Source organism: Columba livia, chromosome 22 (assembly GCF_036013475.1).
Source record: "Columba livia isolate bColLiv1 breed racing homer chromosome 22, bColLiv1.pat.W.v2, whole genome shotgun sequence".
Classification (NCBI taxonomy): domain Eukaryota; kingdom Metazoa; phylum Chordata; class Aves; order Columbiformes; family Columbidae; genus Columba; species Columba livia.
Window position 1 is genome coordinate 7,142,267 of NC_088623.1, and position 27,584 is coordinate 7,169,850.

At 62.7% G+C, this 27,584-nt stretch overlaps 3 protein-coding genes across 19 annotated transcripts; all 3 read left to right on the plus strand.

Moving 5' to 3' along the window:
* Positions 1 to 1,176: 1,176 nt before the first annotated feature.
* Positions 1,177 to 5,321, plus strand: FANCE (FA complementation group E). Of its 5 annotated transcripts, none has more exons than XR_010467526.1 (12): positions 1,179 to 1,448; positions 1,597 to 1,834; positions 2,113 to 2,746; positions 2,829 to 2,873; positions 3,182 to 3,241; positions 3,328 to 3,471; positions 3,549 to 3,672; positions 4,219 to 4,294; positions 4,413 to 4,475; positions 4,563 to 4,688; positions 4,811 to 4,905; positions 5,039 to 5,321. XR_010467526.1 is itself a non-coding variant. In XM_065038465.1 (12 exons), the coding sequence occupies exons 1-12, from the start codon at positions 1,418 to 1,420 to the stop codon at positions 5,040 to 5,042; spliced, it is 1,644 nt and encodes a 547-aa protein (XP_064894537.1). In that variant the 5' UTR covers positions 1,181 to 1,417; the 3' UTR covers positions 5,043 to 5,321. The 5 variants fall into 5 exon arrangements, 3 of the variants coding, with proteins under 3 accessions (XP_064894536.1, XP_064894535.1, XP_064894537.1); XM_065038465.1 differs by having other exon boundaries at positions 1,181 to 1,448; positions 4,409 to 4,475; XR_010467525.1 differs by having other exon boundaries at positions 1,177 to 1,448; positions 3,549 to 4,294.
* A 160-nt stretch (positions 5,322 to 5,481) lies between these two features.
* Positions 5,482 to 15,556, plus strand: LOC110355493 (inositol 1,4,5-triphosphate receptor associated 2). Of its 3 annotated transcripts, none has more exons than XR_010467535.1 (13): positions 5,482 to 10,027; positions 10,848 to 10,894; positions 11,222 to 11,298; positions 11,451 to 11,514; positions 11,793 to 11,868; positions 12,122 to 12,149; positions 12,760 to 12,900; positions 13,006 to 13,137; positions 13,393 to 13,540; positions 14,005 to 14,057; positions 14,316 to 14,396; positions 14,652 to 14,702; positions 14,808 to 14,890. XR_010467535.1 is itself a non-coding variant. In XM_065038523.1 (13 exons), the coding sequence occupies exons 1-13, from the start codon at positions 9,906 to 9,908 to the stop codon at positions 15,094 to 15,096; spliced, it is 1,140 nt and encodes a 379-aa protein (XP_064894595.1). In that variant the 5' UTR covers positions 5,482 to 9,905; the 3' UTR covers positions 15,097 to 15,556. The 3 variants fall into 3 exon arrangements, 2 of the variants coding, with proteins under 2 accessions (XP_064894595.1, XP_064894596.1); XM_065038523.1 differs by lacking the exon at positions 14,316 to 14,396 and adding an exon at positions 14,979 to 15,556; XM_065038524.1 differs by lacking the exon at positions 14,316 to 14,396 and adding an exon at positions 14,979 to 15,556 and having other exon boundaries at positions 14,812 to 14,890.
* A 302-nt stretch (positions 15,557 to 15,858) lies between these two features.
* On the plus strand, positions 15,859 to 27,584 carry MICAL1 (microtubule associated monooxygenase, calponin and LIM domain containing 1). Of its 11 annotated transcripts, none has more exons than XM_065038431.1 (26): positions 16,593 to 17,228; positions 18,092 to 18,211; positions 18,794 to 18,998; positions 19,074 to 19,352; positions 20,085 to 20,292; positions 20,395 to 20,511; positions 20,664 to 20,762; positions 20,841 to 20,996; positions 21,196 to 21,296; positions 21,592 to 21,849; positions 22,239 to 22,354; positions 22,437 to 22,563; positions 22,818 to 22,890; positions 23,124 to 23,274; positions 23,346 to 23,533; positions 23,643 to 23,752; positions 23,833 to 23,883; positions 23,976 to 24,053; positions 24,385 to 24,553; positions 24,641 to 25,297; positions 25,415 to 25,491; positions 25,659 to 25,757; positions 25,880 to 25,973; positions 26,059 to 26,158; positions 26,266 to 26,339; positions 26,429 to 27,584. In XM_065038431.1, exons 4-26 carry the CDS (start codon positions 19,092 to 19,094, stop codon positions 26,557 to 26,559), a joined length of 3,495 nt encoding a protein of 1,164 aa, XP_064894503.1. In that variant the 5' UTR covers positions 16,593 to 17,228; positions 18,092 to 18,211; positions 18,794 to 18,998; positions 19,074 to 19,091; the 3' UTR covers positions 26,560 to 27,584. The 11 variants fall into 11 exon arrangements, with proteins under 11 accessions (XP_064894507.1, XP_064894503.1, XP_064894506.1 ...); XM_065038434.1 differs by lacking the exon at positions 18,092 to 18,211 and adding an exon at positions 18,262 to 18,353; XM_065038438.1 differs by lacking the exon at positions 16,593 to 17,228 and having other exon boundaries at positions 17,737 to 18,211; positions 24,641 to 24,723; positions 24,838 to 25,297.

A 27,584-nucleotide genomic window follows, 5' to 3' on the forward strand; every position in this document is an offset into this window, starting at 1 on the left:
GAGGCTGTGTCCGTGGGTGCTGAGCCTGTGCTCCCTGCTCCATTTTCGGGAGAGCCACCTGCACCCATTGCCTTTACCCAGGGCCTGCCCAGAGTGCCGGGTCACGTCCAGTTACTACATCCCCCACAAATACTGGGTCTCAGACAGGGCTGAGAAGGAGAAGCTCATCGAAACCTTCAAGGCACGGACAGGGTGAGTGCCTGGCGCTGCGGGTCCTGTGCTACTCTGGGATCTGTGCTCACGCCTGCGCTTCGAATCCTGCAGGAAAATCAGGTGCAAGTTCTTCGTCCGGAACCGCGGCCGCTGCCCGTTCGGGTCAGATTGCATCTACCTGCACGAGCTGCCTGCCGGCCGGCAGCCACGGCGCCAGCGGTTCAGGATGCCCGCGGTAAGCGGGGCGGCGTGTCCCGGGGCTGGGTGCGGTGTAGCCGTGCAATGGGGCTGGGGGCCAGGGCTCATCCTCTCTTCTGTGCTGCAGGAATTCAGCCCTTCTGCCTCAGGGAGCTCTGAGGAGGAGGACGAGGAGCTCTGCATGCTGGAATGGGCTCTCACGCTGGCTCTGTTGGACACGGACTTTCACTACTCAAGTTATGGCCACGAGGTGCTCTTCGCCAACTTCAGTGACTCTGACTAAGCCATGAGATCCCCTGCAGGTCTGGGTGCTGTTACGGGCGAGGAAATGTCTTCCGGGAGGGGGAGGCATCTGCTTTTGTCATGTTTAGCTGCTCCCACTATTGGGTTGGAGGGCTCTGGGTACGGAGGGTGTTGCAGGGGTGGGAAACAGTCCAGCTGGCGTTTATCAGCCACCCCCGTGTCGATGACTGAGCCCCCAGCAGGTCTCACATCCTCAGGAAACTGGGGGTGTTGGGCAGTGGGGCACAGTCCCCCCCTTTCTCTTTCTCTCCCCTCCTTGGTGGTGCTGCACTCTGCACCCATGGGGGACCTCGCAGGAGCTGGGGGGGCAGTGGGAGGTTTTAACACCCACGGGGCCGGGGAGGGGGAAGCCGGGCAGCTGTGGGGCTGTTTTAATCTGCTTTTAGCCAAATAAAATGTTCTGCCTAACGTAACGCTGCCTGCGGGCTCCGCTGCCTGGGCTGGGGCGGGGGGTGCGCTTTTCCTTTAAGGATTCATTTGCATGGCGCGTAACTTTTGCACGTGGGGTTGATTTGCATACGTGCCGCGCTTTTTTAGGGGGCGGGGCCGGAAGCGGCGCGTGCTGCCGGTCCCGGGGGTGGAAGGCGGGGGTCACCGGGCGGTCCCGGGGGGGACACCGGGCACCCTGCGCTCCCAGGCTCGCCGGGGCCGGGAGCCCCCGGGAGCGCGGAGCTGGTGATGGGGGAGCTGTGAGCCGAAGGGCTCCGGGAGCTCCCGGTCCCCTGGGATCACCGGCCCGGCAGCGCTTCTGCACCCTGCGGTGATGCGTGTAGCCACGGACCCCCCGCGCACAGGTGAGAGCGGCCCCCGAAGCTGCAGCTGCTGCTGGTCAGACCCCCGGCCTTGCTCCGGAGCTCGGCCGGCCCTGTCGGGATGCGCGGATCATCCCGCACCCCTCTCTGTGTGACCCCCCTCCCCGGGCTTGCCACGATGTGCTTACAGGTGGCTGTGAAGCCCCTCTGGCAGCGATGGAGCCCCCCTGGCTGCAGCGCTTGGACCGGCCGTGCCGCCTCCTGCTCCACGCGCTCTGCGGCCGCTCTGGGCCGCTGGCCGCGCTCCGGCTGCTGCAGCGGGCGCAGGCCCTGCAGGGGCCCGGGCCGGCGTTCTCCTGGCAGCGCCTCATCGCAGCCCTGTGTGCCGAGGAGCCCGCGCTGGAGGGGCCGGAGCAGGCGCTGGCTGTGTGAGTCAGCTGTGTTTCTCGAACTCGATGTTTTGTGGGCGGTTTGGCGCGTTGCGTGCCCCGTTTTGCACTGTGTGTCCTCCCACTGTGCAACAGCTCGTACGTGAAGTTGGGATCGCAGCGGGGACCCGCGGGTCTTCCAGCTTGTGTCTGCACAAGCTGGCGGAGGCGTCTGCTGCCTCCTGTCCTCTTAGACTCTGCTCTGTGAGGCAGGTTGGCAATAAAGACTCGGGGTTTTGCTCTGACCTGTCAACTCTACCTTTTCTCTCCTTTTCCAGCAAACCGCGGCTGCTGCTGCTCCCTGTCGTGTGCCAGAGAAACCTCTTCTCCCTGCTCCTCGCGGTGCAAGCCGTGGTGCCGGGGAGCTGCCTCGCGCGGCTGCTCGGGGCCGTGGAGCGGGACTCCCACGGGGACCCCTGGGTGCGGGCGCTGGGGAGCCTGCTCCGGCGGGGGCCGCAGGGAGAGCCGTGCTCCCCACCTCGCCTTCCCTTGTCTGCAGCGTGCCAGCAGCAGCTCCGGTGTCTGTGTCGGGGAATTGCCCGGAACAAGCCAGAGGGGCAAAGAAAACTGAACTGGTGCTTCAGCAGGCAGCCCAGTGCCACTGGTGATGTGGCCAACTCTGCGCTTCAAGGTGGCAAGCGCAAGAAGGTGCTGGAGGGGAGCCTGGAGATGGACGAGGGGAGAGTGGGGAAGAGGCCGCTGCTGGAGGAGGCAGCATGTGACCCGCCGGGAACCCAGGAGAGCGGGGATGTGCCAGGGGTGGAAGAGGAGGGGCCTGGGGAGACTTTGGGGGACAGATCTGCTCGGAGCCCGTCTGGAGCTGCTCAGGGAAGCTCCCAGCAGGACGCGGCCAGCGGCCCCGGGAAGGTTTCCCAGGTGGAGCTGTCAGCGGAGCTCCAGTCCTTTCTGCAGGTACTGCGCAGGGATTGCTTTCCCCTTCCAGCCAGAGAGCCTTTGCAATCCGCTTTCTGTTCCTTCACCTCATTTTCCCCAGGTACATGGACCGAGGCTGAAAATGCTGCTGCAGAAGGAATCCAATGTAAGTGGTTTCTTCTGTCTCTCTTCTGGAGCTGATGGTCTAACTGGGGTCATGCCGGAAGGGGTGGGAGAGGGATGGGAGGTGGGTTTCGCAGGGGTGGCTGGAGAAGAGTAAAGCGCCCCATGGCCACCTCCTCTGGGCTCGGGGGCTCACACCTGCTTCTGCCTTGCGGGGACCTGCTGTGTGATGGCAGCCCACGGGGTCCGTGCTGGCCCAGGCGGGGGGTGCGGGGAACAGAAAAGCCCCAGAGCTGTATTTTGTGGGTTGCTTTGTTTGACTTATTACTCAGGGACCCTATTTCCCTGTAGCACCCGGCGCTGAGCGTCCCGCCCGAGCTGCGTGTCCTGAACAGCTGCTCTCCCGGCCAGGTGAGCCTCAGCATCCTCCCTGCACCAGCAGTGCCGCGGGAGCCCGCTGCTGTCCCCAACGTCCCTCTCCCCTCTGCTGCCCCCAGCTCGAGGGGCTGTGCTCCTTCCTCCAGCTCTCCACGTGCCCCGAGCACCTCCTGCTGCGTTTCTGCAGCTGGCTGCTGGCACTCAGCCCCGAACTCAGCTACACCAGCGCAGCCGTCCTGGCAGAGCAGCTCTTCCTGGGGCGAGTAAGTGTGGGGGCGGAGGTTCCCTGCACCCCCGTTCCCTCCTCCGCATCCCCACCTCCTGCCCTTTCTGTCTGCAGGTCCGGTCCCTCACCCACCCACCATCCCGACACCTCATGGCTGCCCTGGTGTCGTTTTGCTCCAAGTATTACCAGCCCTTCTGTGGCGTTGTGGTGGCGGCGGTCCTGCGGCAGCCGGGGGAAGGTGCGGTGGGCTGCGGAGACGCGGCAGAGGGGCTGAGAGCTGCACCCAGCGGGAGGGGAGCCCCAGCTGCAGTGCTGTCTCCTGGTGGGGCGTTTATCACCCAGAATGTGGTGCTGGTTGTATCTGGGCAGGTGGAGTTAGGATTGTGGGTGGGTTTACAGATGAGAGGGAGGGGAGGCCAGGCTGGTTCCAGCATCGCTTCTCCCAAAGGACAGCTGTTGTTTCTCCGTGAACTGGAGGGTTCCTGGCAGCTCCTCACGCTGGGGCCAAAACTGCCCCAGGAAGGACCCGTTGGCGTGAGGGGGATCCTGCATGGATCTTTGCCACAGCAGCATCCCCTTTTCTTAGGATTGGTGCTAATTAAACTCTTGCTGTGGGTGGGTAAAGAAGCTGGATTATCCGCAACAGCAGAAGGGGGCACACTGTGGTTTCTGGGTGTCCTGAGTGGGGTGTACCCCTGTGTGAAGGGGTGCCAGGAAGGGTCAGACATGTCCCTGTGGACTGGGCAGTCTGGAGGCTCTGCCCCCTTCTGCTTTGCTCTTGCAGGCGCTGAGCAGACCAAGCTGGTGTGTGAGCTTGTGGAGGAGTGCCTGGCACCAGACTGCGTGCGGCTGCTGCTCGGGTGAGCGATGGCGCCGTGCCGGCTTTGCCGCCGCCCTCCCGCTGCCCGGCGGCTCCGCAGCTCCAGCAAGGCTGCGTGAGCACCGGGCTCCTCTTCACCCTTCACCCGCCGCAGCCAGGTCCTGGAGGTGCCTCTGTCTGAGAAGCTGCTGCCGGTGGTGCAGGCCGTGCTGGGGCGGCAGGTGAGGGGCCCCTGGTCCCCCAGGTTTCTCTGCCAGCTCCAGCAGCTCTGGAGCAAGGACCGTCTCGCTACTCATGGCTCTTTGCAGGAGGAGCTGCCTCTTGAGCTCTTTGATCTCCTGGTCTTGACCCTGTGCCGACAGGCCCCAGCCTTTACCACGTCGCTGAATTATGCCAAGCTGCTGATGGCCGTGCTCACCACGTACCAAAGCCAGGTGGGAGCAGAGCCCGGCACATCTGCTGTGTGCTGGCGGCTGGGGCTGCTGCGGACCCCGGACCTGGCCGGGGGCTCAGGTGTGCTCCTGGCAGGGCAGAATCTTGCTCTTCTCCATCCCAGGTTACCCCAGCGCACCGGAGCCGTCTGACTGCTGCTCTGGGCTGCAGCAACGCAGCTCTAAAGAAATCGCTGCAGGCTGTGCTGGAAGGAGGGAGGTGAGGCGGGCGCTGGGGTGTCTTGTGGGGACAGCAGCCTCCATGCTCCTGGTCTGTGCTGGGGAACCACCTCGTGCCGGGGGGGTGGCGGTGAGTTTCCCTTTTCTTGATGTCTCTCCTTCCCTCTTCCCAGGTGAACACCAAAGGCACTGCAAGGCAATGGCTTCCTGGGACAGAGGATGCTCGTTAAGATGGTGGCAGCTGCAGCCCAGTCCCTTGCCGGGGCTCACCAGTACCTTGGAGACCCAGCAGGCGCCCGGGCGAGTGTGGGCTGCGACACGGAGCACCCGAGGCTGCCAGGGCCCCGTGGCAATGCTGGCCAGCCCGGTTTGAGCTGGGCTATCGCTGAGCATCATCCCAGCCCCACACGTGCCCTGATGGTTTTCTTGATTAAACAAGGAACGTGTTTCCGGCCATCCCTGGGTCTGGTCTGGCGTGTCTGGTGTGTCCGGCGTGTCTGGCCTCTCCTCACGTCAGCGGCAGCCTGGCAGCCAAGCGTTAGAGACAGGGCATCGCTTTGGTCAGAAGAGACCCTCAGGATCAGAGTCCAACCACAGCCTAGCACTACTAAATAGCAGGGGAGTGGGGTTTAGAGGAAGAACTGGTTAAACTTGATATTTCTTATTTAAATCTGCATTTTCTCTGTTTGGCCAGGGCCTTCTGTCTATGTCACGTTTCTGTTTTTTAATGTGGTGATGATGATGCTTCCCAGTGCAAGGTTATTAGGTACTATGGGGTGACTGTTCCCAAATTTCTACCCTCTGTCCTTGAAAACACCCACTGGAGACCTGGTCTGGGCACCTTCTGGTCAGAGGGCTGGAAAGATAAAATGGGAGAGAGCCAAATGCTTGATATATTTGCATAGCAGTGAGTTAGTGGCTGAGTATATTGGAGTTATTGTATGGCTGCCCAAAATGTGACATAAATAGAAATTGTGCCCTGATTGTCAAGGTCTGAGCCCGCTGTTCTGGCTTTATTAGGCAGCAGGCTGCAGTCTCTGCAGTTTCCCTGCAAAGCCTCTACCAAGTGACCTCTGTGTCCTTGTCCCTGTGCTCTGCCTGGTTGTCCGTCTCATAAAGATGAGCAAGGACAGTCTCGTCTCCAAAATTCACCTGGTTGTCAGCTTCTTGATGTCCTTGCCGAAGAACGGGAAGCTGCCGCGTGTGTGTACTAGAGCACCGCGGGGCTGCCCTGCCGCCTCTGGGCCCAGCAGCAGCACGGGCGCTGGAGCTCTTACAACTGCTCCCTGGTCTCTTTTGGCGATGTTCGCCTTTGGACAGGCCCTTCTTGGCTGCCATGCGCAGCTTGCGCTTCCAACTGATCTGGAAATACTGGGAGCTGTGTTTTGGGCCAGCCTGTGTGGATTCTGCAAGAAACAGTAGTCGTGCAGGGACTGGCTTCACAGACCGCAAGGGGGGTTCCCGCTCTGCTGGGGCCGTGATGCTGGCTTTTGGAAAGAGACTTTTTAGCCCTGTGTTTGCTCTTGGCTGCAGCTTACCGTGTGCTGTGGGCTCCTCTGGGTGTACACGCACAATACAGGCACGTCGGGAGAGCTGGAGGCAAACACTGGAACCACCAGCCACACTGGGGCAGAACGCTTGTTTGTGTGGTGGTCGGTACCAACCACACAGAAAACTGTACTTCTGACTCCTCTGACTCCCTCAAGAAGTCTAAAATCACAGCACAAAGAGGTGCATGTGGCATAAACGCCAGATTTTAGAGCTCAGTGGAGCGCCGGGAGAGCCGCGGCTGGGCTGGTCCCGGTTGTGATTTCTCACGGAGCTGGTGAACCGGGAGGTCTGGATGTTCGTCGTGGAGGTTTCCCAGGCTGTATGTAGAAGGCACTGTATCATTTTCAGCCCATATACTTGTGATATTTGACAGTGGTTCTTTAGCTGCTTCCTCTTCTGTTTGGATAGATTTACCTTCTTCATGGTAGGGAGGGGAATTCCCTTTTTGGCCTAATAGCTGTTTGTCTTTAAGGAAATTAATTTTATCTGTTATCTGTCCACTCCGCTGCCTCCTCATCCTCCCACGGTGACCTTTCTGACCCAGCCCATGAGCAGACACTCTGTTCTCCAAGTGCCCCGTGGTGCCATCACTGGCAGCAGGGAACCCGCTGGGTGGGCAGGGGCGGGTGCTGCACCTGTGGGCGCTGGTGCTGAGCGCCAGCGCTGCACAGCAGCCGGAGCAGCTCCGACACCTGTTGGAAAGGGCTGAGCTCGGCGGCTGCCCTGGAAATGGCCCAAACCCGTCGCGCAGGGGCTGCAGCCCCGTCAGGCAGGTGCTGTGTCCCCTCCCGCCGCGTGCTGGGCTGGTGCGGTCACCCTGCTTCTCCCCAGAGGTGACCACGCTGTAGTGATAACCTGATCATCACGTGCCCGCAAACCCCAACATGCTGGTGCAGTTTTGCATTGAAATGTGGTGGCTGTGACCCCCAGATGTGAGGCTGAACTGCTCAGGGGAAGGCTCAGCAGTGTGCTGGGTTTGTTTTCTTCCAACCTGGAATTTAAAACTGAACCAAAAGAAGCAAAATCCATCTTTCTCCTCTGTTGGTTTGTTGTTTGTTTGTGGGTTTTCTGTTGTGTTGTTTTGGTTTTTGCCAACAACCTTTTAATCAAATAAGGGAACTGTATTTTCCGCATGTTGTCTGGTGGCCGCCAGGTCCCTGTCAGCTGGGGAGATCAGGGCCACATGAAGATGAATTTGCTGGAGGGCTGGGGTGTTGCTTTATGGTTGGGCCCCCTGCACAGACCTAATAAATCACATTTGCCACATCAGCAGTAGCAGCCAGTGTCGGTCTGAGCAGCTTTCCTCCGGTCAGTGGATAATCCGGATGACCGCGGTCCCTGCGATCTGAGCTGCGCGTTCAGCCCTGGGGACGCTGCCGGGACCCCGCGGAGGCGCGAGGGGAAGGCAGAGCCCCCGCAGCCCCGCCCGCCGCCCCGGACCAGAGACCTCCCGGCGCACTCGTCCCCGGCAAACAGGTCTGTGCATGGGCAGTTGGGCTCCGTTTGCTTGTCTGAGGCCCTGTGAAACCCGGATTGTAGTCACAGTGCTCCCAGGTTTAAAAAGAATACACAAAAACCCCTGGGTGCTTTTAGAGGCCGTGAGAATGAGCTGATTTGCAGAGGGGCATTGCCTCTTAGCGCACCCTTAGCGTGTGGGGGGAACGGAGGAGATTTTGAGCAGAAAGTACTGTATTTTAGGCAAAGGCAGAGGATGTGTAAGAATGTAAGGCAGAGGGTGACAGTGCCAGTCTGGCTCTCAGCAGGTCTGGTATCTTGCTGGTGCTGGTGATGTGAACTTAAGATGTGCTAATTGTCACTAATTGGTGCTAATCATGCACACCACAGCTTGTGTTGCCAGGTATGTGTGTTACAGGGAAGACAGCAACTTATCCTTCCCCTGAGGTGACCGATGGTGTCTCAGCAGCTCTGCGTCTGGGTCTGGTGTGGGCAGCAGGGGCTCGTCCCGAGGGGGAAACCCCCCCTTGAGGCTCTGAGGAAGTCTGAAGCCCGAGCTGGTGGGGGCTGTTACTGGTGCCCATGTCGGAGCCTCACCCCCGGTGGCTCGGCTCAGCTCAGCTCCCGCTTCAGTGCTGCACGTGGGCTCCCAGGGCTGGAGATGCGTTTGCCGGCCGATCTCCGGGGGATTATGAGATTTGCAGACCCCAAGGACCCGCTTTGTTCCTCGCTGTGCAGCAGGGAACCCAGGCACGGGGGCCAAGAGCAGCTGCCAGCCTGGTCCTCCGTAGCGCTGAGCAGCAGGTCTGACTCGTGTAAGCTCATCAGGGGAAGAAAGCGGCTTTGGAGGATGTGACGGATTTGAGCAAAGGGGTCGGGCAGGGGAAGGGCCACTGAGGGTGATGAGTGGCGGAATGTGGGGCTGCCCGAGGGGCAGAAGTGAGGGGGGGTCCTGGGCAGTGCAGCTTTTCTGCATCAGTACGATGCTACAGGGGGCTCCTCATCAGCCACCCCATTTAGCCTGCTGCTGTGCCCCCATGAAGGCACGGGGGGATCCCTCGTCTCCGTGGAGGTCCTGAGCACCACCCAGGGAGCGGGTGCAGGATCTGGCCCCGTGCCGAGAGCAGAGGTGTCCTGGCCACCTGCAAACTGGCCCCCCCCCGGCCGCACAGGGAGCTCCCGGCCGCTCTCGCACATGTCCTTTAAAGGCCTTCTGGCGTCCAGCGCTCCCCTGGCAGCTCCCGCTGCCACAGATGTGATCGCTCTCTCCTCCGGGGAGACTCTGCCGCCAGCAGCCTGTGCCGTGTGGGGCCCCGGCACCCCGACCCGCTGTCTGCCGGCTGCACCGAGCGCCCCGACCCCTGGGTCTGCCGGGCGCCCACAGCGCTGAGTGCCGGCTCCAAGCTGCGTGGCCCCAGCGTCTGCCTTCGGCTTCTTGAGACAAGTTCAAGTAGGTAATGACCTGGGGAGCGTTTGGTAAAGTCGCCGAGACGAGGGGAAGTGCTCGGTCTGGCTTCCCGGGGGTTATTTATGCCACACCGGGCAAACAAGTTGCGTGTCTCCATATTTCCATCCCCAAAACACAGACAGGGAGCGAGTGTCTGCGCAGCTGAGCTGCAGTAGATGAGCAGGGTCTGCCCTGGCTGGTGCGGCACGAGCGCCATGCAGCAGGGACCAGGGAGCGCTCTGGTGCTCGCTGCTGTGACAAGTTGGGCTGGTCCCTGGTGGCTCCTGAGGAGCCGGGGCAGGCTAGCGGGAGCGTCCGCCCTCAGCACTGTGCACTTATGGGGCTTGTAGCGAATTCCTCATTCTCCCTGTGCCCTCCTGAATCCCAGCAGCATCTCCTGAACCCTAGCAGGCCTCCCCCCTCTTTTCCCACAAATGCCTCCACGCTGAGCAGAGGAGCTTGGAGCTCCTGCTGAGTGAGAAAACACTTTAAAAATATAACATTTAGAGGCGTTCTCCCATCTGCACGCAGCTAATACATGTCTTTTACGATAGGTGTGCTGGTCCGGGAGCCTCCATGCTTTGCAGATGAAGCCGCTCGCAGGGACCTCGCTGGGAGAGGGGGACGAGGAGGCGCAGGGACCCGCCCAGGGCCGGCGACGGCGGCAGCGGCAGAGGACGCCCCGCCGGCCCAGCAGCTCGCCCCGGAGGTACGTGCACAGGGCTCCCCTGCGGCCCTCGGGGTACTAGCGAGCAGGGGATGGGGTGGCGAAAGCAGGCAGGAGGCTGGCTGGAGCATCACCCTGCCCTTAGGCACCAAGCATCGTTTCGGCGGAGCAGCCTCTTGTCCTCTGGCCGCTGCTCCTGAGTGTGACCATCAGACTTGCAGGGAGGAGAGAGAGAAGCTGTGTTGTAGCGCTTTCCAGAGCCAGGAGCAAAGTTTAGGGGTTCAAGCTCTTTCCCAGCTGGGTGCTGAGCTCCAGCACAAGACTGCAGAGGGCTGTTTGCAAGGAAACTCCTGTATCTCTATGCACAGGTGACCTGCCATCCCCGGCATGCTGCGCCAGCCCCAGCAGGGATGCCACAGAGCTGCCAGACTTCCTTGCACCCAGAACAAGAATTTGGGGTGGCAAGGCTATCCCAGCACACTTTCAGGGAGCCTGCCATACCTATGGCAGCGATGTGAGCTGGTGCTGGGCTCTGGCATCCGGTCTATTGGTGCCTGTGCAGCTCACAGTGAGGGCTGCTGGCAGCCAGGGGAAAAAAAAGTCCTGAGGAGAAGGACGGCCATGGGCTGGTGACTCACTCCTGGCTGGAAGCAGCTTCAGCGGCCCCTCAGTGCAGGCTCTGCAGCGGCTGCTGCTCCGGTGCCAGAGACAGCAGGACGGGACGGAGCGGGCTGCGGAGCATGCTCGGGAAGGACCCAGGTCCGGAGCAGCGTCCACCGAGGGGCGGCTGGGGGAGGGCACAGGGGGGATGCTGCCCCTTCTGCCAGAGTTTCTCTGGGGGTCACCCAGGTTCTCTCTGCAGGGAGCAGGAGGCACAGCTGGCCGAGCTCCCCATGGCTCCAGATGAAGGTAAGGGGGCAGCCGGGGGTGGGCTGGGAGAAAGGGGTGGCTTTGCACCCTTCCTCTGGCAGCACCCACCTGCAGCCCCACACCCCCTCCGGCCCCAGGACCCTGATCTGCCTCCCGGCTGCACCAGAGACCTCCCACTCCTCCCCTGCCCTGGCCCAGCTCAGCTGCAGCCCCTGAACCCTGCAGGGGTATTTCAGGGTGCACCAGCCAGCTGGCACCCCGGAGCCTGCAGCAGTGCCGGTGGTGTTTTCAGGGGTGTCCCCTGAATCGGTGTCAGGCTGGGGAGGGCACGCTGCTGCTTAGTGCCACTGCCCGTTCTGTCCCCAGGGAGGATGAGCAGCCCCCTGGTGCAGCCAGATGGGGTTTTGGCCGGGAGCAAGCGGAGCGTGGAGCATGTCAGTGAGGTGAGAGGGAGAGGAGGGCGACAGTTTGGTGGACCCCTCCCATTCCCAGCCCCTGGGGTTCAGCTGGACCCCCAGCCCCTCGGGGGTGCTCGTTTTGGGATGTGTCCAGCAGCAGGGAGGGGTTTGCTCCGACAGTGCCCTTGTGCCCCCAGGTGCCAGGCACAGGCGGGCAGGAGCTGGCTGTGCACCCCGGGGACGGTGACGGCACTGAGGAAGGTGGGTGAGTCCCAGCTGGGTTCCCCTGGGGAAGGTGTCAAGCAGCTGAGGATGAGCATGGGAACAGCGTGGCCTGGTGGGGTTTGTCTCCCTTAGTGGGGACACGGGGAGGGGGGACCGGCCCTGGGGGAACCCAAAGCCCTGCTGATACTGGGGGAAGAACTGGGCTGGTGCCACACCACGGGCGCCTGCTGGGACAGAAGGACAGAGGGAGGAGGAAAGGTCAAGCAAAAGCTGTCATGTATTGTTTCTCCCATGGCGTTATTGCCTGCCTGCAGGTGCAGAAAGTCCGGAGGAGCCACTGCTGAGTTTTCCCAGTGAGCTGTCGGTGCTGGAGAGGCTGGGCTTGCACAGGTGAGACCAGCAAGTGCTTGTGTCCCTCTGGGGCGGCAGGACAGGGAATTCCCAAGGCACCGCATGGTCCAGGGATCGGACTTGCCTGCTTTTCTGTGCCACAAGAGCTGCTCTCCAGGGGAGGGGGGGGCACTTGGGTCCCCACTTCTGATGATGCCTGGCAGCCCTGGCACTCATGGGAGCAGACCAGGGGCATTTTCTACATGCAGTCCCCATGGTGCCTCCATCTCTGACAGTACATCTCTTTTTGCAGGGTGGCTTTGACAGAGCAGGACATAGAGGTGAGGGCTGCTGGGGCTGTGGGTGGGCTGGGAAAGGGATGGATGGCTTGCTGGCTCACAGCCCTGGGGCTGCGCCCTGCTCCTGGCTGCTCCCCAGGCACTGCAGTCCCCTGGCAGCTGCATTGCAAGTCCCCTTCCCGGTGATGCTGTTGGCACTCAGAGGCAGCTGCATTTCCATGGCAAGATGAGCTCGTCCCCTGCGTGCCCGGCAGTGCCACGAAGCGCTCTGCAGCTGAGGGTGCCCTTAGCCAGGGACGTGGTGAAAGCCATGCTAATAAAAATAACTTTCCTGCAAGTGCCAGGGCTGAGTCAGGCTCTGCTGTCAGCCGGGACCTCCAGCAAGGGCTGGCGTCTGCCAGGCGCGTGCGCTTGCCAGGAGGGCTTGGGATTTCCTTGTGTTATTGGCTGCCCCGGGGATGTGTCCTGGTCAGGCTGGCATCTCACAGGGACTGTCCCTAGCATGCAGCAACCTAATGGGTGCTGGGGCAAGACAAGCGCTGATTATCCTTAGCACAGCCCTGGCTGGTGAGATGCCGGGAGGGTCTGTGCCTTCGGGGCAGCAGTGCAGGGTCCTGGTGGCCTCCCCTTCACCATGTGTCCCACTCCACAGGCAGCCTTTGCCCACCTTGCACTGGCTTTTCGCTGCGATGTGTTCACCCTGCGGCAACGGGTGCAGGTGGAGAAACGGGCACGGGATGCAGCGGAGGAGAACATCCAGGAGGAGCTGGGGCAGTGCCGTGCTGCCCTGGAGGTAGGTGGGCAGCAGGGCAGGGGGCTGGCATCTGCTGGGGACGTCCAGCAGGGGTTTGGACAGCTCGAAGTGCTGTCTGCAGCAGCTCCATCCTCTTGTCCACAGCGGCTGGGCCCGTCCTGCACCAGCGCGGGCTGCAAGGAGACGCTGGAGCAGCTGCAGCGCAGCCTGGCCGTGCTGGCAGCCGCTGTTGAACGGGCAACCAGTGCTGCAGAGAAACTGGGGGCTGTACATCAGGTCTGAGTGTCACCTGGGGCTCTGTGCCAGGGCTGGGAGGGAGGGACGGCGGGGGGACCTGTCACTGGGCTCACGGGGGTTCATCCCTCCTCCTCGTGGTGCTGACCTCATGTTTGCGTGTCCTGGGGAGCAGGAAGGGGCTGCATCTGCCACTCTGGGTGGAGACACCTTGGGATGCACAGTGAGGGACTGGTAGGGACCTGAGCCCCCGGCGACAGGAGATGGGGGTCTGATCCCCGTCCTGCCTGGCCACAGGAGGCCCGGATGAGCCGGGCAGCAGAGGTGATGGTCCAGCACGTGGAGAACCTGAAGCGGCACCACATGCGGGAGCATGCGGAGCTGGAGGAGATGAAGCGCCTGATCCAGCAGAACTCCCGCAACCGGCAGCTGGCGGAGACCCAGGGTGAGGTGGGCTCTGCTGCTGGGCACGTGGGGTTGCACGGGGTGACCCTGCGGATTTGGTCCAAAACCCCCCTGGGAGGTCAGTGTGACCCTGCGCCGCAGCGGCTGTGTGAGCTGGGGACCAGGGCAGGTGACAGCTGGGACCCGATGACAAATGCATGGGGCTGGTGTAACTGCAGCCGCGGTGGGAGCAGGTGCAGAGCCATGGCTGCAGAGCCATCGTCCCACGGCCCAGCTGGGGGTGCGGGGCACACAGAGGATGATCTGCCTCCGGATCCCAACCCCACACATGCCATCGCCACACACACAAACAAGGTCCCTCCAGCTGGGGCACCTCTGAACTTGTGCCAAGCATAGAGCATGTGGCCAGGACAACTTTCGATGGGAGGGAGGTCTGCAGCCAGCTGTGTATCAGCCCCATCTTAATTTTTGAGGGTGGTGTAAGCTGCTTCTCTTTGCTCCCAGATGACATGGAGCCACGGCTGAGGCCTCACCCCCTGATGCGAACTTTCCAGCAGGTAACTGGCCCCAATTCAGTCACCCTAGAGCCACCACCTTGCCGTGCCCTGCCACTCTCCCTTGTCCAGCGGTCCCCATGCACCCGCTAGTCCCTGGGCAATGCCACCCTGCCAGCTGCTTGCTGCAGGCAAGGTCTGCTAGAAACGCTGGGATGAGGCAAAACGTAGGGGCGGCCTCAGGGGTTGTGGGGAGACAGGGTGCCTGGGGCTGGGCGCTGCTGGTCCGGGAGGTCTCAGGCAGGTCCCTCTGCATTGCAGGGTCATAGCGCAAGAGCTGCAGGCTTGGCTGTTCTATAGCACCAGCTCGAATTCGGCACTGATTCCCCTACAGCTCAAGAGGTAGGGGAGCATGCAAGGGGGGGTTAGGCAGCCCCCCCAGCATGGCTTGAAGCAGTAAGGACAGGCACAAACCTCTTGGCTTTGATCTTCCCCCACCTCACTATCTCTTCGGCTTTCCCTGTAGTGCCAGGGCCGGTGTGAGGCTGGCAGTGCCCGTTTTCCTTGGTGTCCCTTGCCTGTGCCAGGGGGGCGATAGGGAGGGAAGGGGACGTGGAGGGGCCAACACAATGCTCAGCCTCGGCCCCTCCGTTGCAGGGGTCTGCCCGCCGCAGAGTCAGCATCGCCGTCATCCCCAAGCAGCTCTTGGTAAGGACGGGGGGGGACAGATGCGCTGTGCCCCGCTGTCAGACACGTGTCCCCAGTGCTCCTGGGGGTCTGGCTCCCCCTGATGCTCCCACGTTCGGTGCCCAGCCAGGTGCCAGCCCGGACAGCCGAGCAGCCCCAGCCGGAGAGTCGGCGAGGGAGGGAGCCCAGAGCCAGCCCAGCACCCAGAGGTAACGGCTCCGGGCGGTGGGGAGGACATGGCCCTGTCTGCCGCTGGCCATGGGGTCAGCACAGACACCCCGTTCTCTCCCTCCCCAGCGGTGAGCTGGAGCTGCGGGGCCAGAGCGGTGCTGCACCTGGGGAGCCAGTGACCGAGGCAGACAGCAGAGGTTTGAGTGCAGGGGACAAGGAGCTGGAGCAGCTTGGGCTGACGTGAGCAGTGCTCTGTGTGTGCCTAGAACGCCCCCGCTGCTGGACTCCCTGGGGTCCCACAGTGGCCAGCACATGGGAAACGGGCTCGGGGTTGGTGATGGAAGGCCGGGTGGTGTTTGGCTGCTTGGACATGAGGAAAAGGTTCTTCACCAGAGAGTGCCGGAGCACTGGAACCCGCTCCCCAGGGAGCCTGACAGTGTTTGAGAAGCGTGTGAATTTTGAGGTTGTCCTGTGCAGGGTCGGGAGCTAGAGTCTGATCCTTGTGGGTCCAGCTCAACCCTGCTCTACCTCAGTTTTCCCTGTGCATTGCGGGTCACCTGTGCCCTCCCTGGTCTTGCTTTACTTGGGTTTGCGAAAGGGGCAGTGAGGTTTGGGGTTGAGTTAAACACCTTTCTCATACCCAGCTGGGGTGGGGTGGGATTTGCTCTCCCCCCCCAGATGATGAGTGTTCGCGGTCGCCTTCTCCCCAGGTCCAAAGGGTCCCCCATGGAGCTGTGGCGGCCGTGGCTCTTCCTCCCACAGCACTACTGGGTTTTCTTCTGGCTGCTTCTCCTGAGCATCGCCTTCCTGCTCCTTGTCCGCATCCTGGAGCTGCAGCGGCTGCAGCCTGCAGCACCTCCCAAGGCCTAGCTGGAGCAGGAAGGGAGGCAGTGCTGCTTCCCCCCACCGTAAAATACCAAAACCCTAGAATAATAAAAATGGAGGAAAAATGGGGGAATTTTAATGCTGGAGCAGGAAGAACATCCTCTGCTAGAATCCGAGGCTCGGTTGGAACCACCCTTATGGGTGGGAAGGGCTCACAGAACAGCAGCACCCTTCATTGGTGCTGTGAGTTTGCCTGTTGTCAGCATGCCAAGGGGTGTAGGGCTGTCACCACGTGTCTCCTGTGCTGGGGACAATGCTCGTGGCTTTGTGTTAGAGCTGTGTCCCCCGTGCTGGCCAGGCACCCTCCAGCTCACACATCCCTATTTATTCCCTGCTGGGGTTGGAAGGAGCGGGTCAGCGTTCAGCCTTTCCCATGGCACAACAGGGAGCTCGCAAACAGAGGGAGCTGCGCCTGGGAAACTTGCCTGGTTTGACGCAGGCGCCCTGACGCGGCTGCCCCGGCCTCTCCCCGCCCTGAGGTGCAGGTGGGCTCCACCGCACCCAGCAGCCTTGCAGGGCCTGGGGGAGCATTCTGTGCTGGGACCCTCAGGAAGGGGGCCACGGGAAGGAGTGGTGGGGGTCCCACTCACCGTGGCTGCTGGCGCCTCCACGGGTGACTCACATGCAGCCAACATCACCCCCGCCCCGTGTCCCTGAGTCACCATCCCCAGCCTCGTGGCAGGTTGTACCCATGTGTCACTGGCACGTGAGTCCCTTTGCTGTGACACCCACCTTGGCAAGTGGCCAGCAGCACCCTGAGGACTCTGCCGCCAGAAAACCCCAAGACGGCACCCGGCCAGGAGTGATCTTCGGCGACCCCGGCAGCTCCACCCTCTGTCCCAAGGTACCTTCGTCCCACCGGGGCCGTTCCCAAACACGGGACCCGGGCGCAAGTGTCCTTCCAGGTTTCCACGAGGGCCCTGGTGGTCTGGGACACGGGTCGGGCGCTGAGCGGGTGCCCCCACCCGCAGCTCCCTCCTGGCCTCTGTTCCCGGCTGCGGGGGGAAGTACGGTGTGGTGGCTAAAGCCGGGCCAGAAGGAGAAGTGGTTTTGTTTCATCACCTGAATTTTTCAGTTTGCTTTGCAAGAAGACCGCTTTCTCGCCCCAAATTCAGAAAACCCAGACGGGGTTCCGCTGTGCATCCCTGCCCCAAACCTCCCAGCCGGGGAGGGCACAGCTCCTGCTGGCGGGTGGGCCGAGGGGAGGTTGAGCCTCCAGCACCGCAAGAGCCCAAACTGCAGCAACGTTCGCGGCAGTACAAAGCCGGGGGCCCCGGGCCCCCCGCCCCGCCCGCTCCCAGCACCGCCCTCCAGCAGCCCGGACGCCTGGGTCCCCGGCCGGGGGGAGGGGAGGGGAGGAAGGGAAGGACCGGCCGCAGCTGCTCGCCGAGCCGAAGCCCGTTTCCTGCTCGTCCTCGCCCGGCTGCGAGCAGCCCGAAGCCCCGCCCCCCCGGGCTGTGCCTCAGTTTCCCTCTCCGAGAGGCTCTGGAGGTGAGTGGCGGGGCGGGATGGGCAGCGCACCGCTGAGCGGGGGGGTCAAGGCTCCGTTGTCCCCCCGCCCCGTGTCCCTCCGCTCGGATGCGGGCAGGGAGGGGACAGCATCCCGCCGGCCGGTCCCTCCGCCCGCGGCGAGCATCGCCCCGGCCCCGCCCTGCTGCGCCAGCGGCGGGGGGGTGCCAAAACCAAGGGGTGTTTTTGGGGTGCGGATGGTGCGGGGAGCACTCAGCCCCGCCGTGCCCGTGTCCCGCGTGTCCCCGGGATGCCGAGCGGGGCGGCTCGCTCGTGGCGGCACCGCTTTGTCGCCAACTGCCCCCTCCCCAGACCCTCTCCGGGGGGCAGCAGGGTCCGTCTCCGCCCTGTCCTTGCTGCTTTTCCCCTCCAGCCCCTGGGCTCTGCCGCTGGGCTTGCTAAGGGGGGTCACCCTGAGTGTGCCCATGCACCCCTATCCCCAGCTTAAACTGGAGGAGCTGACAGGGTTTTTTTTTTTGCTCCCTCTGAGGATTAAAACTCCGCCGAATCAGAGGAGGTTTCCGCGGGGTCAGCCAGACAGTCTCCCTGCCCATCCCCACCCCTTAGGGATTGGGGGGTGCCTGCTCCAGCTGGATGCTTTGTGCTGATGTCTGCCCGGGAAGGAGGAGGTTAAACTGCTGGGGGTTCCTGGCTGTGGTGCTGGGAGGGAAGGTGACCCACAGAAGTGCTTTGCATCCTCTGTGGCTCCAGCTGGCCTTGCACAGTGCTATGCGGGTGTCAGAAGCTGCTGGAGTGAGACCAAACTTGAAACCCAGCTAGAATTCAGGCTTTCCAGCTGAAATGTAAGCCCAGGCTCAAATGCCTCCTTTCCCTGCCCTTTCAAGGGCAGCTTGGCCTGGACTGGGTGTCCTTCCCCCTCTGGCATCCTGCTGCTCCCTTCGGGGTGTCGCTGCGCGCCCACTGGTAACACCGAGCTGCGGAGGGCAAAGAGCGATGGTTCAAAGGTAGGAGCAGTCCGGGTTCCTGAGCTTTTCCACCCATTCCTCCTTGACAGCGCCGCGGCTCTGCCGGGCTGGGGGAGCCTTTCCAACCCTGGGGCTTGGCAACAACAGCTGGAAAGGCCAAAGTTCTGTGCATCGTGCTCAGGTTGGCAAGACAGAAGGTGGCATGGGATGGTGCTGGAGCACATGCAAGGAATGTTGGTCCCCCAGGAGGTGCCAGGGGAAAGGGGGCTTTGGGCTGTCCATGGAGGATGTGCTGCACCCCTTCTCCCATACGTTCCTTGGCCATTTGTACACTGGTCTGGCTTTCTTCATTTCCCTAAGGGTGCTGCCTCTGTGCTCATCTGCTTCCGCCCAGCTGTATGGGTGGCAGAGGTGCGGGGAAAGTCACCCCAGTCCTGTTGGAAAAATCAAGCCGGTGGGATGGGTCCAGTCCTGCTCCCTCCCGTCCCAGGCCTGTCTCTTGCTGGGTTTTGGGGCAGCTGCAGTTTGTCCCTGCAGCCAGGACCCCCCTCCTTGTTGCTCCCCCAGAAGGAAGTGGTGTCTCTGCTCCGAAGCACTTTGCTCTGCTCTCGATTGCTACAGGTACACGCGTGTGGAGGAAGCCGCTCACTGCCACCGCAGCCTTCCCCGTCCCCTCCCCTGACGTCACCGAGCAGGGTGACACGGTGGCTCACTGGGTGCAGCGCCCAGGGAGGCTCCACCAGCCGCTGCCGGAAAGGGCCCCGATTTCAGTAGCATCGTCCCCCAACAACACCTGTGGCTGGGAAACCTCACACTGAGGCACCAGGTCTGGTATCAGGTGGGTGTGAGGACAGGGGTCCAGGAGGGTCCCCCCACACTCAGCTCTGCTGTCCCTCAGCAGGCTGCCCAGTGAAGCAGGATGAGTGTGCCGGCTGGCGAGCCGGGCAACCTGGCCCACGCCGCATTTGAGAGGTTCCTGCGTGCCAGGGAGTGCCGGGAGGTGCTGGGCTGCTTCGGGGAGCTGTGCCGGCAGCTGGGGCTGCAGGGCAGCGGGCTGCAGCTCTACCGTGGCCTCCGGGCTGCCCTCAATTCCTGGAGTGCCAAGGCCCTGTGGAGCAAACTGGATAAGAAAGCCGGACACAAAGACTACGACCAGGGCACAGCCTGCGCCAGCACCAAGGTACTGGGGACATGGGGCATGGGGTTTGGGTCCCTCCTTGTCCCCAGGGGTGAAAGCATCCCTTGGGGCAGCCTGGCCCCCACCCCAGGAGGATGCAGGATGTGCAGGATGGGAGGTTTATAGGGTTTAATGGGGCAGGGTGTTAATTAGTACGACTCCCCTCCCCATGGCGTGATGCCACCTCGGTGCCACCCCGCCAGCAGCCTCCTTCCTCCTCCCGGCTGCTCCTCACTGGGGACATCCCACGTGGGCTGCAAAGGGGCAGAGAGACCTGTGAGCCCTTTCTGGAGGGCAGGAGCATGCCAGGATAGGATGCTTCCCTGGGGCTTGAGGTCACTGCTTCTGTCCCCCTGTCCTGGGACTGGTGGCTTTTGTCCCCACTGCTGGTGTCCCATTGTCCCCCCAGCCCTATGCAGGGGCTTGCAGGAGATCAAACCTGAGTCCTGGTTTCGAGACTGTTGCTGGTGAAACCTCCCCATCCCTGGCTGCGCGCACACGTTATCTTGCCGAGCACTTTAATTGCTGCCTTTGCCCCGTGGGAAGGCAAGGTTCAGGCAATCGGGGGGGTGGGGGACACCCCACAGGGACCCCACTTTGCAGGGAGCAGCAGTGCTTGCAGCCTGAGGCAAGGGGGGGAGATGCTGCTTGTGGTGGTGCTGAGCGCCTTGGGGATCTGCCCAAACACTGCTCCTGGGGGTGCCCGTCCCCTTGATGGCGCCCGTCCCTCGGCAGTGCCTGGTGGTGGGGGCCGGTCCCTGCGGGCTGCGGGCGGCCATCGAGCTGGCGCTGCTGGGCGCGCGCGTGGTGCTGCTGGAGAAGCGCGACTCCTTCTCCCGCAACAACGTCCTGCACCTCTGGCCCTTCACCATCCACGACCTTCGGGTGCTGGGCGCCAAGAAGTTCTACGGGCGCTTCTGCACCGGCACACTGGACCACATCAGTGAGTCTGGGGGGCCCAAGCTCCACAACCCTGGGGTCCCCCCTTTGTGGGTAGCCCAGGGATTGGGGGGTGCAGCCCTAGGTGCCTCCTCTCCCTTCCCAGGTATCCGGCAGCTCCAGCTGATCCTGCTGAAGGTGGCTCTGCTGCTGGGGGTGGAGGTGCACGTCAACGTGCAGTTCAAGGGCCTCGTCCCTCCTGTGGGCAAGGCAGGTGGACAGGGTAAGGCACCACTGTGGGGCAGGTGGCATCCCCAGGGACAAGGACAGGGCTGCAAGTGGCCGCTCTGCTCTCCCAGTACCTGTGCTCCCCCAGGTCTGCCTTTTCTGGGGGGGTGAGGTGCAGCATGTCTGTGACTGTCCCTCTCCCCACAGGCGGCTGGCGGGCTGTGCTGCAGCCCGGCTCCTCTCCCCTCAGCAACTACGAGTTTGATGTCCTCATCTCAGCTGGTGGTGGCAAATTCGTCCCCGAAGGTGACAGCAGTGGGTCCCTGCACCCCCATGACCGCTCTGAGGGACTGGGTGGGGGCTCACACCTGTCCCATCCTGCAGGGTTCAAGCGCAAGGAGACACGGGGGAAGTTGGCCATTGGCATCACCACCAACTTCATCAACCGCCACAGCCGCGCCGAGGTGGAGGTGGCTGAGATCAGCGGCGTGGCCCGAATCTACAACCAGAAGTTTTTCCAGAACCTCTACAACAAAACGGGTCAGTGGTCCCAGCCCCGGGGTGGGGGGTGCCCAGGGCTTCCCATCCTCCCCAGTGCAACTGGAGACACAGCCCTGGGATGTCCCCTGTGTGATGGGATGCATGTCCCCACATGGTGCCCTGTAGCAGGGGACATTTGGTGGCTGAGCCCAGTGCAGGGAGTCCCTGTGGCTCAGCTCAGCCCCTTCCCCACCACCAGGCATCGACCTGGAAAACATTGTTTACTACAAGGATGACACTCACTATTTCGTCATGACGGCCAAGAAGCAGAGCCTGATCAAGAAGGGCGTCATCCTCCAGGTGAGGGGCAGGATCCAGCGCCAGGGTCCCACAGCCATGGGCAGATGAAGCCCTGGGTGGTGGAATGCAAATCATGGGCAGTGGTTTTACTGTGCACTCCTGGGATGGTGGGGGCTTCAGCAACTGTTGCCTGTACTGGTGGTCTGTGCCAGGGGAAAATCTCCTTTTGGGGGCTTAAGAGCCCCAAACCCAGCAGGACAGCATCACCTGAGAGCTGGCTGTACCCAGGCTGGGGGCAAACACCACCCCCTGCATCCCGGCCAGCCTCACCTCACCCCCGTCTCCATCCCTGCAGGACAAAGCAGACATCGAGAGCCTCCTGTCTCCAGAGAACGTGAACCGAGACGCTCTCCTCAGCTATGCCAAAGAAGCCGCCAACTTCTCCACCAGCTACCGCCTGCCTGAGCTGGAGTTTGCCCTCAACCACCGGGACCTGCCGGACGTCGACATGTTCGACTTTACCTGCATGACGCGCTCAGAGAACGCAGCACTGGTGCGGGAGCACAACGGGGCCCGGCTGCTCCTGGGGCTGGTGGGCGACTGCTTGGTGGAGGTGAGTGTCCAGCTGGCAGACCCCCCGTGTGCCTCGCTCTTCCCTCGCCCGGTGAGACGCGTTGCTCACAATATGTTTGCCCTCCCTGAGTGTGTCTTGCCCTGATTGCCCAGTGCCCCCCATCCCTGGGGCAGGCTCCCCCATCCCAGTAGCAGGTGCTTTGGTGGGGTTGTCCCCTTCCCCAGCCCCACTGGACACCTGGGGTGGGTTCAGGGTGGAGGAGCAGCCCAGCTCCTCCCCAGACGCAGCCAGGACACCTGTCCTGTGTCTGCGCGTCCTGTCGCTGCTCCCCACTTTCATCCCCGGCCAAGCCCGGCAGCTCCCCGTCTCCTCCCAGCCGCCCCAACCGGCCACGCGGCTCCAGCCTGGCTCTGCCTTTCCCTCCACAGCCCTTCTGGCCGCTGGGCACTGGTGTGGCCAGGGGCTTCCTCGCCGCCTTCGACGCAGCGTGGATGGTGCGGCGGTGGGCGGCCGGGACCCCCCCACTGGAGGTGCTGGCCGAGAGGTGAGTGTCCCCATCCCACCGGGCTGGTCCTGGGCCACTCGAGGATGGTGGCACCAAGTCCAGCCCTGTCCCTTGCACCCAGGGAGAGCATCTATCAGCACCTCTCGCAGACCTCCCCAGACAACACCAACAAAAACATCAGCCAATACAGCATCGACCCCGCCACGCGCTACCCCAACATCAACCTGCAAGCCATCAAACCCAGCCAGGTACCTGGCCCAGGTGCTACTGCAGGGCAGCCGTCCAGTTCAGCCTCCCTGCTGCTCAGGGTGATACTGACAAGGGTGTCCCTTGTCCCCAGGGTGTGCGAGGCTGAAGCTGTTGGTCTCCAGGGCATTTAATGCATTGCCTGTTGCAGAGGTGGGAGGTGTGGGGCTGTCTGCATGTCCCCCTTGCCAGGATCGGGTCCCTGTGCTGGCTCTGTGCAGGTGGTGACCTGCCACTGGTGTGTCCCCATCGGCAGGTCCGGGACCTCTATCTCGTGGGCATGGTGGAGGTGGACCACAAGAGGAAGAGTGACAGCCGGCTCAGCACTGGTAGGAGCAGCTCCCCAGTGCCAGAACCCCCTGTTCCCCCCAGCAGCCTATGTCAGAGCAGCTCCTGCCCTGATTCTCCTCCTCATCCTTCTTTTCTCGAGCACGGTTGTGGGGAGTCTTGTGTCACTCCCGTGGGACGCCTTCCCCTCTAAAGCACTGATGCCAGGAGGGGGGAGCGGGCGGGGGCTGTCCTCTGCCTCTTTGGGTTGGGGACATGTGTTCTGCCTCCTCAGCAGTCTCTGGAGATGCCTACGAAGAGCTGCTGAGCTGGTGCCAGGCCAGCACGGCCGGGTACCGTGGGGTGACAGTGACCAACTTCACCACCTCCTGGACCAGTGGCTTGGCCCTCTGCGCCCTCGTCCACCATTTCCGCCCCGACCTGGTGTGAGTGCCCAGGACCTCCCCCGAGCCCCCACTGCGGAGCCCACCCTGACTGTGCCCATGTCTCCTCACAGGGATTTGGGTTCTGTGGACCCCCAGGATCCCATCCGGACCCACCAGATGATGCTGGATGCAGCAGAGCAGGAGCTGGGCATCCAGCCTGTCCTCTCTAGCGCTGAGATGGCGGCCATGGCAGAGCCCAGCCGCCTGGGGCTCATCACCTACCTCAGCCAGTTCTATGAAGCTTTCAAGACTTCCCCAGGTGTGATATTTTGGGGGTTTGTCCTACTCCAAGCCCTACCAGGGCTGGCTGGGTGCCCCCACCTTTGTAGGGTGGGTTGCCGCAGCGTGGCTGTGTCCCCTCTGCGCAGAGGCAGAGGAGCTCAGCAAGAAGCCACTGTCTCCCCGGGGTACGCGAGGAGCCATCCTCTTCCTCAGCAAGCTGCAGAAGAACCGCAACCTGGCACACAAGCGCGTCCAGGTGGGGGCCCCACACAGACCCTGAAGACACCCCAAAACCATGCGCCCTCCCCATCCTAGCCACCCCCTTGGTATTTGCAGGATAGTGCCCAGAAAGATGCTGAGGCCAAGAGGAGCCGCAGGGACATGGAGGTGAGTCTGCCCGGGCACCTCAGGGATACTTGACCGAGGTGCAGTGTCCCTGGGGGGAGCAGGGGCTGACCCTCCCCTTGGGTTGCTCATAGCTGGATGCAGGGCTGGATGGAGACACTCCGGACGGTGCCCGCGAGCCACCACAAACAGCCGCGGCAGACCCGGGGCAGGTTGGTCCTCGTGTCACCCCGGGTGGGGGTCCAGCTCTGGGTGGTGGGTGCTTGGCAAGCACCGGGGGCTGGCGGGGCCGAGTCAAGGGCTGCGCAAGCGAACGCCCACAGGCTCCGGGCTCCTCCCTGCCTGTTTCCTGACCCAACTGGTTTTCCGGAGCCGAGACGCGCCGCTCCCTTGCTGGTGCCAGCAACCACGTCCTGAGCACCCCGACCCATCTCTGCAAAAGGGGAAAAGCCCCCGTGACTCCTTCTGAGCGGCCAGCAAAGCCCTGGGACAAGGTGGGTGCCAGCAGCTGGTGCCACCCCAGCTTGTCTTGTCCCCCTGCAGCCACCATCCCACGGGGACAGCAGTGACGCCTGCTACTTCTGCAACCGCCGTGTCTACATCCTGGAGCGCGCCAGCGCCGAGGGACGCTTCTTCCACCGCAGCTGCTTCCAGTGCCAGCGCTGCGGGGCTACCCTGCGCCTGGGCGACTACGCCTTCCACGAGGAGGACGGTGAGGCGGGTTCTGGGAGAGGGGATGCTTGGGGCAAGGCTTCTGCACCTTCCAGGTCATCACACAGGTTTGTGTCCCCCTGTCCAGGTCATTTTTACTGCTCACTTCACTCCCCCAACCCTCCTGGTATGGAACTGCCCCAGGATGAGCCCCCGGCACTGCCTGAGGGGGTGAGTCACCATAAATCCCCACAGGTGATGGGGGAAAGGCAGAAAGTGGAAGGGGGTGCTTGGGCATGGCCCCCGCTGCATCACCATCACCCCTCTGCTGTGGCTTTGCCCCAGGGTGCTGCTGTTGCCCGTCCGCCCTCAAATGCTGGGAGACCATGTGTGTCCCCCAAGGAGGGGGCACCCAACCCCCCACAGCCCCCACTAGCAGCCCCACAGCCAAGGACAGAGCCCGGGGCAGCGGGGGATGAGGATGCTGAGGACACTGTGGATGTGGAGGAGCAGGAGCTGCTGGCACAGCCTGGGGGGGATGCCAGAGAGCAGGAAGGTCCCGGAGCGGAGCCCCGAGGGGCAGCAGAAGAGGGTGAGGAGGGCAGGGGCAGGAGGAAGATCATCCTCACACCCCTGGAGAAGCTCAAGCTGTCCACACTGAACCTCCTCACCACCGAAGCGGAGCCCGAGCCGCCGCCGAAGCCCGCTCGTCTGCGGCTCCAAGCAGCGCCTGAGGCCCTCCCTGCCCTGTGGCGGGAACAAGGTATCTGGGAGGAGGATGAGGAAACGGCCATGGAGAAAGAAGGTAGGTGGCAGTGAGCTGGAGTCTCTGGCTGAGCAGGGCTGTAGGTCTTGCTGGTGCCCTGCCATGCCTGTCTTGCTCATAAGGCACTAGCCCAAAATGGTCATTTTTTTGGAACAGCTTTGGAGGAGAGTGACAGTGAGGAGGAGGAGGAGGAGGAGGAGGAAGGCACAGACCTTGACATCATGGCAGAATCAGTGAGTGCTTTCCCTGAGCAGCAGTGGCCCCACCAGCCGGGGAGGTGGCTGGGGCTCTTGCCAGTGTCTCCTCTCCCCGGGGCACCGGGTCCGGCTCTGCTGTGCTGCCAGGGCAGGAGGTGCCCGGTGCACGGGCTGACCCGCTGCCCGTCACCGTCCCTTTGCAGTGCCTGGATCTGGGGGAAGAGGAGAAATACCCCACCTGGAAGCGCACGCTGACCCGCCGGGCCAGGGAAGCACAGATGAAGAGGTTCTGCAAAGCCCAGGTAACCCTGTGGGGCAACGCTGGGTCCCCGGCCCGGTGCCATCCCCATCCCCTCCACCCTGCTGCTGATGGCCGTGTGCTGGGAGGTGCTGGCCCACAGCAAGCACTGCCCTTCCTTCTTAGGCCATCCAGAGGCGGCTGGAGGAGATCGAGGTGACATTCGGGGAGCTGGAGCAGCAGGGCATCAAGCTAGAGAAGTTGCTGCGGGATGAGGACGGTAAGGCCAGGGTGGAGTGGGCACCCTGGCCCCCATGGATGGGGGGGATCTGCACCCTGCTCACACACCCCCCTCCACCCTGCAGGCAACCCAGCTGACCAGAAGACACAGTGGATGAACCAGCTGCTGTACCTGGTCCAGAAGAAGAACAGCCTGATGTCTGAGGAGTCAGACCTGATGATCGCGTAAGGCTTGGGGGATGCTCTGTGGGCGGTGGGGGGGATGCTCTGTGGGCGGTGGGGGGCTCGGTTCACCCTGGCCCCCGAGCCCAGCACCCCCTTCCTCCCCACAGGGTGCAGGAGCTGAAGCTGGAGGAGCAGCAGTGGCAGCTTGACCAGAAGCTCCGGTGCTACATGAACATGGAGGGTGAGTGTTGGCACATGCTGGGGGGTCTCTGTGCATGGTGGGGGTACTGGGGCCAGGGCTGTGGCCCACCCAGCCCCCTGCTCTCTCAGAATCCCTCAAGACACCAGAGGACTGTGTGGCCGAGCAGGAGATCCTGGTACAGCTGCTGGAGGTGGTGAACAAGCGCAATGTCCTCATCCACATCCAGGAGGAGAAGCGGCTCAGCGAGCTGCGGGCCTGATCCCTGTGGCTTCAACACCTGCTGGTTCCTCCCTGGGGAGGATGAGTGGTCATCCCCCCCCAGAGCATCACCCTGAGCTGCTTCTAAAGGTGGTGCTGCCCAAACTGCCTGCAGGCAGCTGCTGCAGCGAATCCAGGTCCCCGCTTGCCAAACCTGCCGTGGAGGGGCCAGACCCATGTGGGTAAACACCGAGGCACACCCCAGCTTTGGGGTGCAGTGAGGTATCTGTGCACCTGGCTGGATCACCTTGGCCTTGTGCTTGCTTGAAAACAAGATTTGCAGGGGGTTCCATTGCCACCCAGCCAGTGCTGTGTCCTGAAGGGCTTTGCTTGCAGCAGCAAGGATGTGACCAGAGCTACTGCAGGCGGGTCGCAGTGGAGATGCCGAATGTGGAGGAGCAGTGTCAGGAGTAGCTCCTGGAAGCCACCCCGGGACGTCCTTCCCAGCTGCAGCCATCCGTCCTAACCCAGGACGTCACTGCAGCCCAGAACACTCATCTCTTCAAGGAACATCTGTCCTAGCCGGTGGCAAGACAGACAGGGCTGATCCCGCCGCTCCCCATCGCTGCTTTCGGGTGCCACATTCGTGTTGTCCCTGGCTGCTGCAGGAAACCAGGGTCAGAAACTGTCCTGCGAGGACCCGAGGCTGGGGAAGGGCCTTTTTGTCCAGCAGCTCCTAGAGGGGATTGTGCCCAGGGCTGGCACCGTGTGACACCAAGGACAAGGGACGCTGGCATCTGTGTCCTCTCTGCCCTTTTTGGGGTTTCTCCTGCTTGGCAATGCCACACTGGCTATTGCACAGACCTTCCGCGATGGTTGCGGGTGGCCTCCATGGCTTGACGGTGCTTATGGCAGCCCCAGCTGCATTGGGCACAGGAGTCCTGGGTGCGGGTGACACCCCCCATGCTCAGCCCTGGGCCTTTCAGTGCCTCCCCAAATGCTCCTCTCTGCCCTTCATTTGTACCAGCCCTGTCAATCTGCTGTGACCCCCCACCTCCCTTTGAATAAAGCCTCCCCAACCCAGCA

Excerpts from the sequence above, each read along its gene's own strand:
- FANCE (XM_065038463.1), top strand. The coding sequence starts at position 1,418 with ATGCGTGTAGCCACGGACCCCCCGCGCACAG. Across the intron at positions 2,874-3,181 it reads TGCTGCAGAAGGAATCCAAT|CACCCGGCGCTGAGCGTCCC; the intron begins GTAAGTGGTTTC and ends ATTTCCCTGTAG. Across the intron at positions 4,689-4,810 it reads TCACCACGTACCAAAGCCAG|GTTACCCCAGCGCACCGGAG; the intron begins GTGGGAGCAGAG and ends TCTCCATCCCAG.
- LOC110355493 (XM_065038523.1), top strand. The coding sequence starts at position 9,906 with ATGAAGCCGCTCGCAGGGACCTCGCTGGGAGAGGGGGACGAGGAGGCG. Across the intron at positions 13,138-13,392 it reads AACTGGGGGCTGTACATCAG|GAGGCCCGGATGAGCCGGGC; the intron begins GTCTGAGTGTCA and ends GCCTGGCCACAG. Across the intron at positions 13,541-14,004 it reads GCAGCTGGCGGAGACCCAGG|ATGACATGGAGCCACGGCTG; the intron begins GTGAGGTGGGCT and ends CTTTGCTCCCAG.
- MICAL1 (XM_065038435.1), top strand. The coding sequence starts at position 19,092 with ATGAGTGTGCCGGCTGGCGAGCCGGGCAACCTGGCCCACGCCGCATTT. Across the intron at positions 22,355-22,436 it reads CTGGAGGTGCTGGCCGAGAG|GGAGAGCATCTATCAGCACC; the intron begins GTGAGTGTCCCC and ends CCTTGCACCCAG. Across the intron at positions 26,340-26,428 it reads GTGCTACATGAACATGGAGG|AATCCCTCAAGACACCAGAG; the intron begins GTGAGTGTTGGC and ends CTGCTCTCTCAG.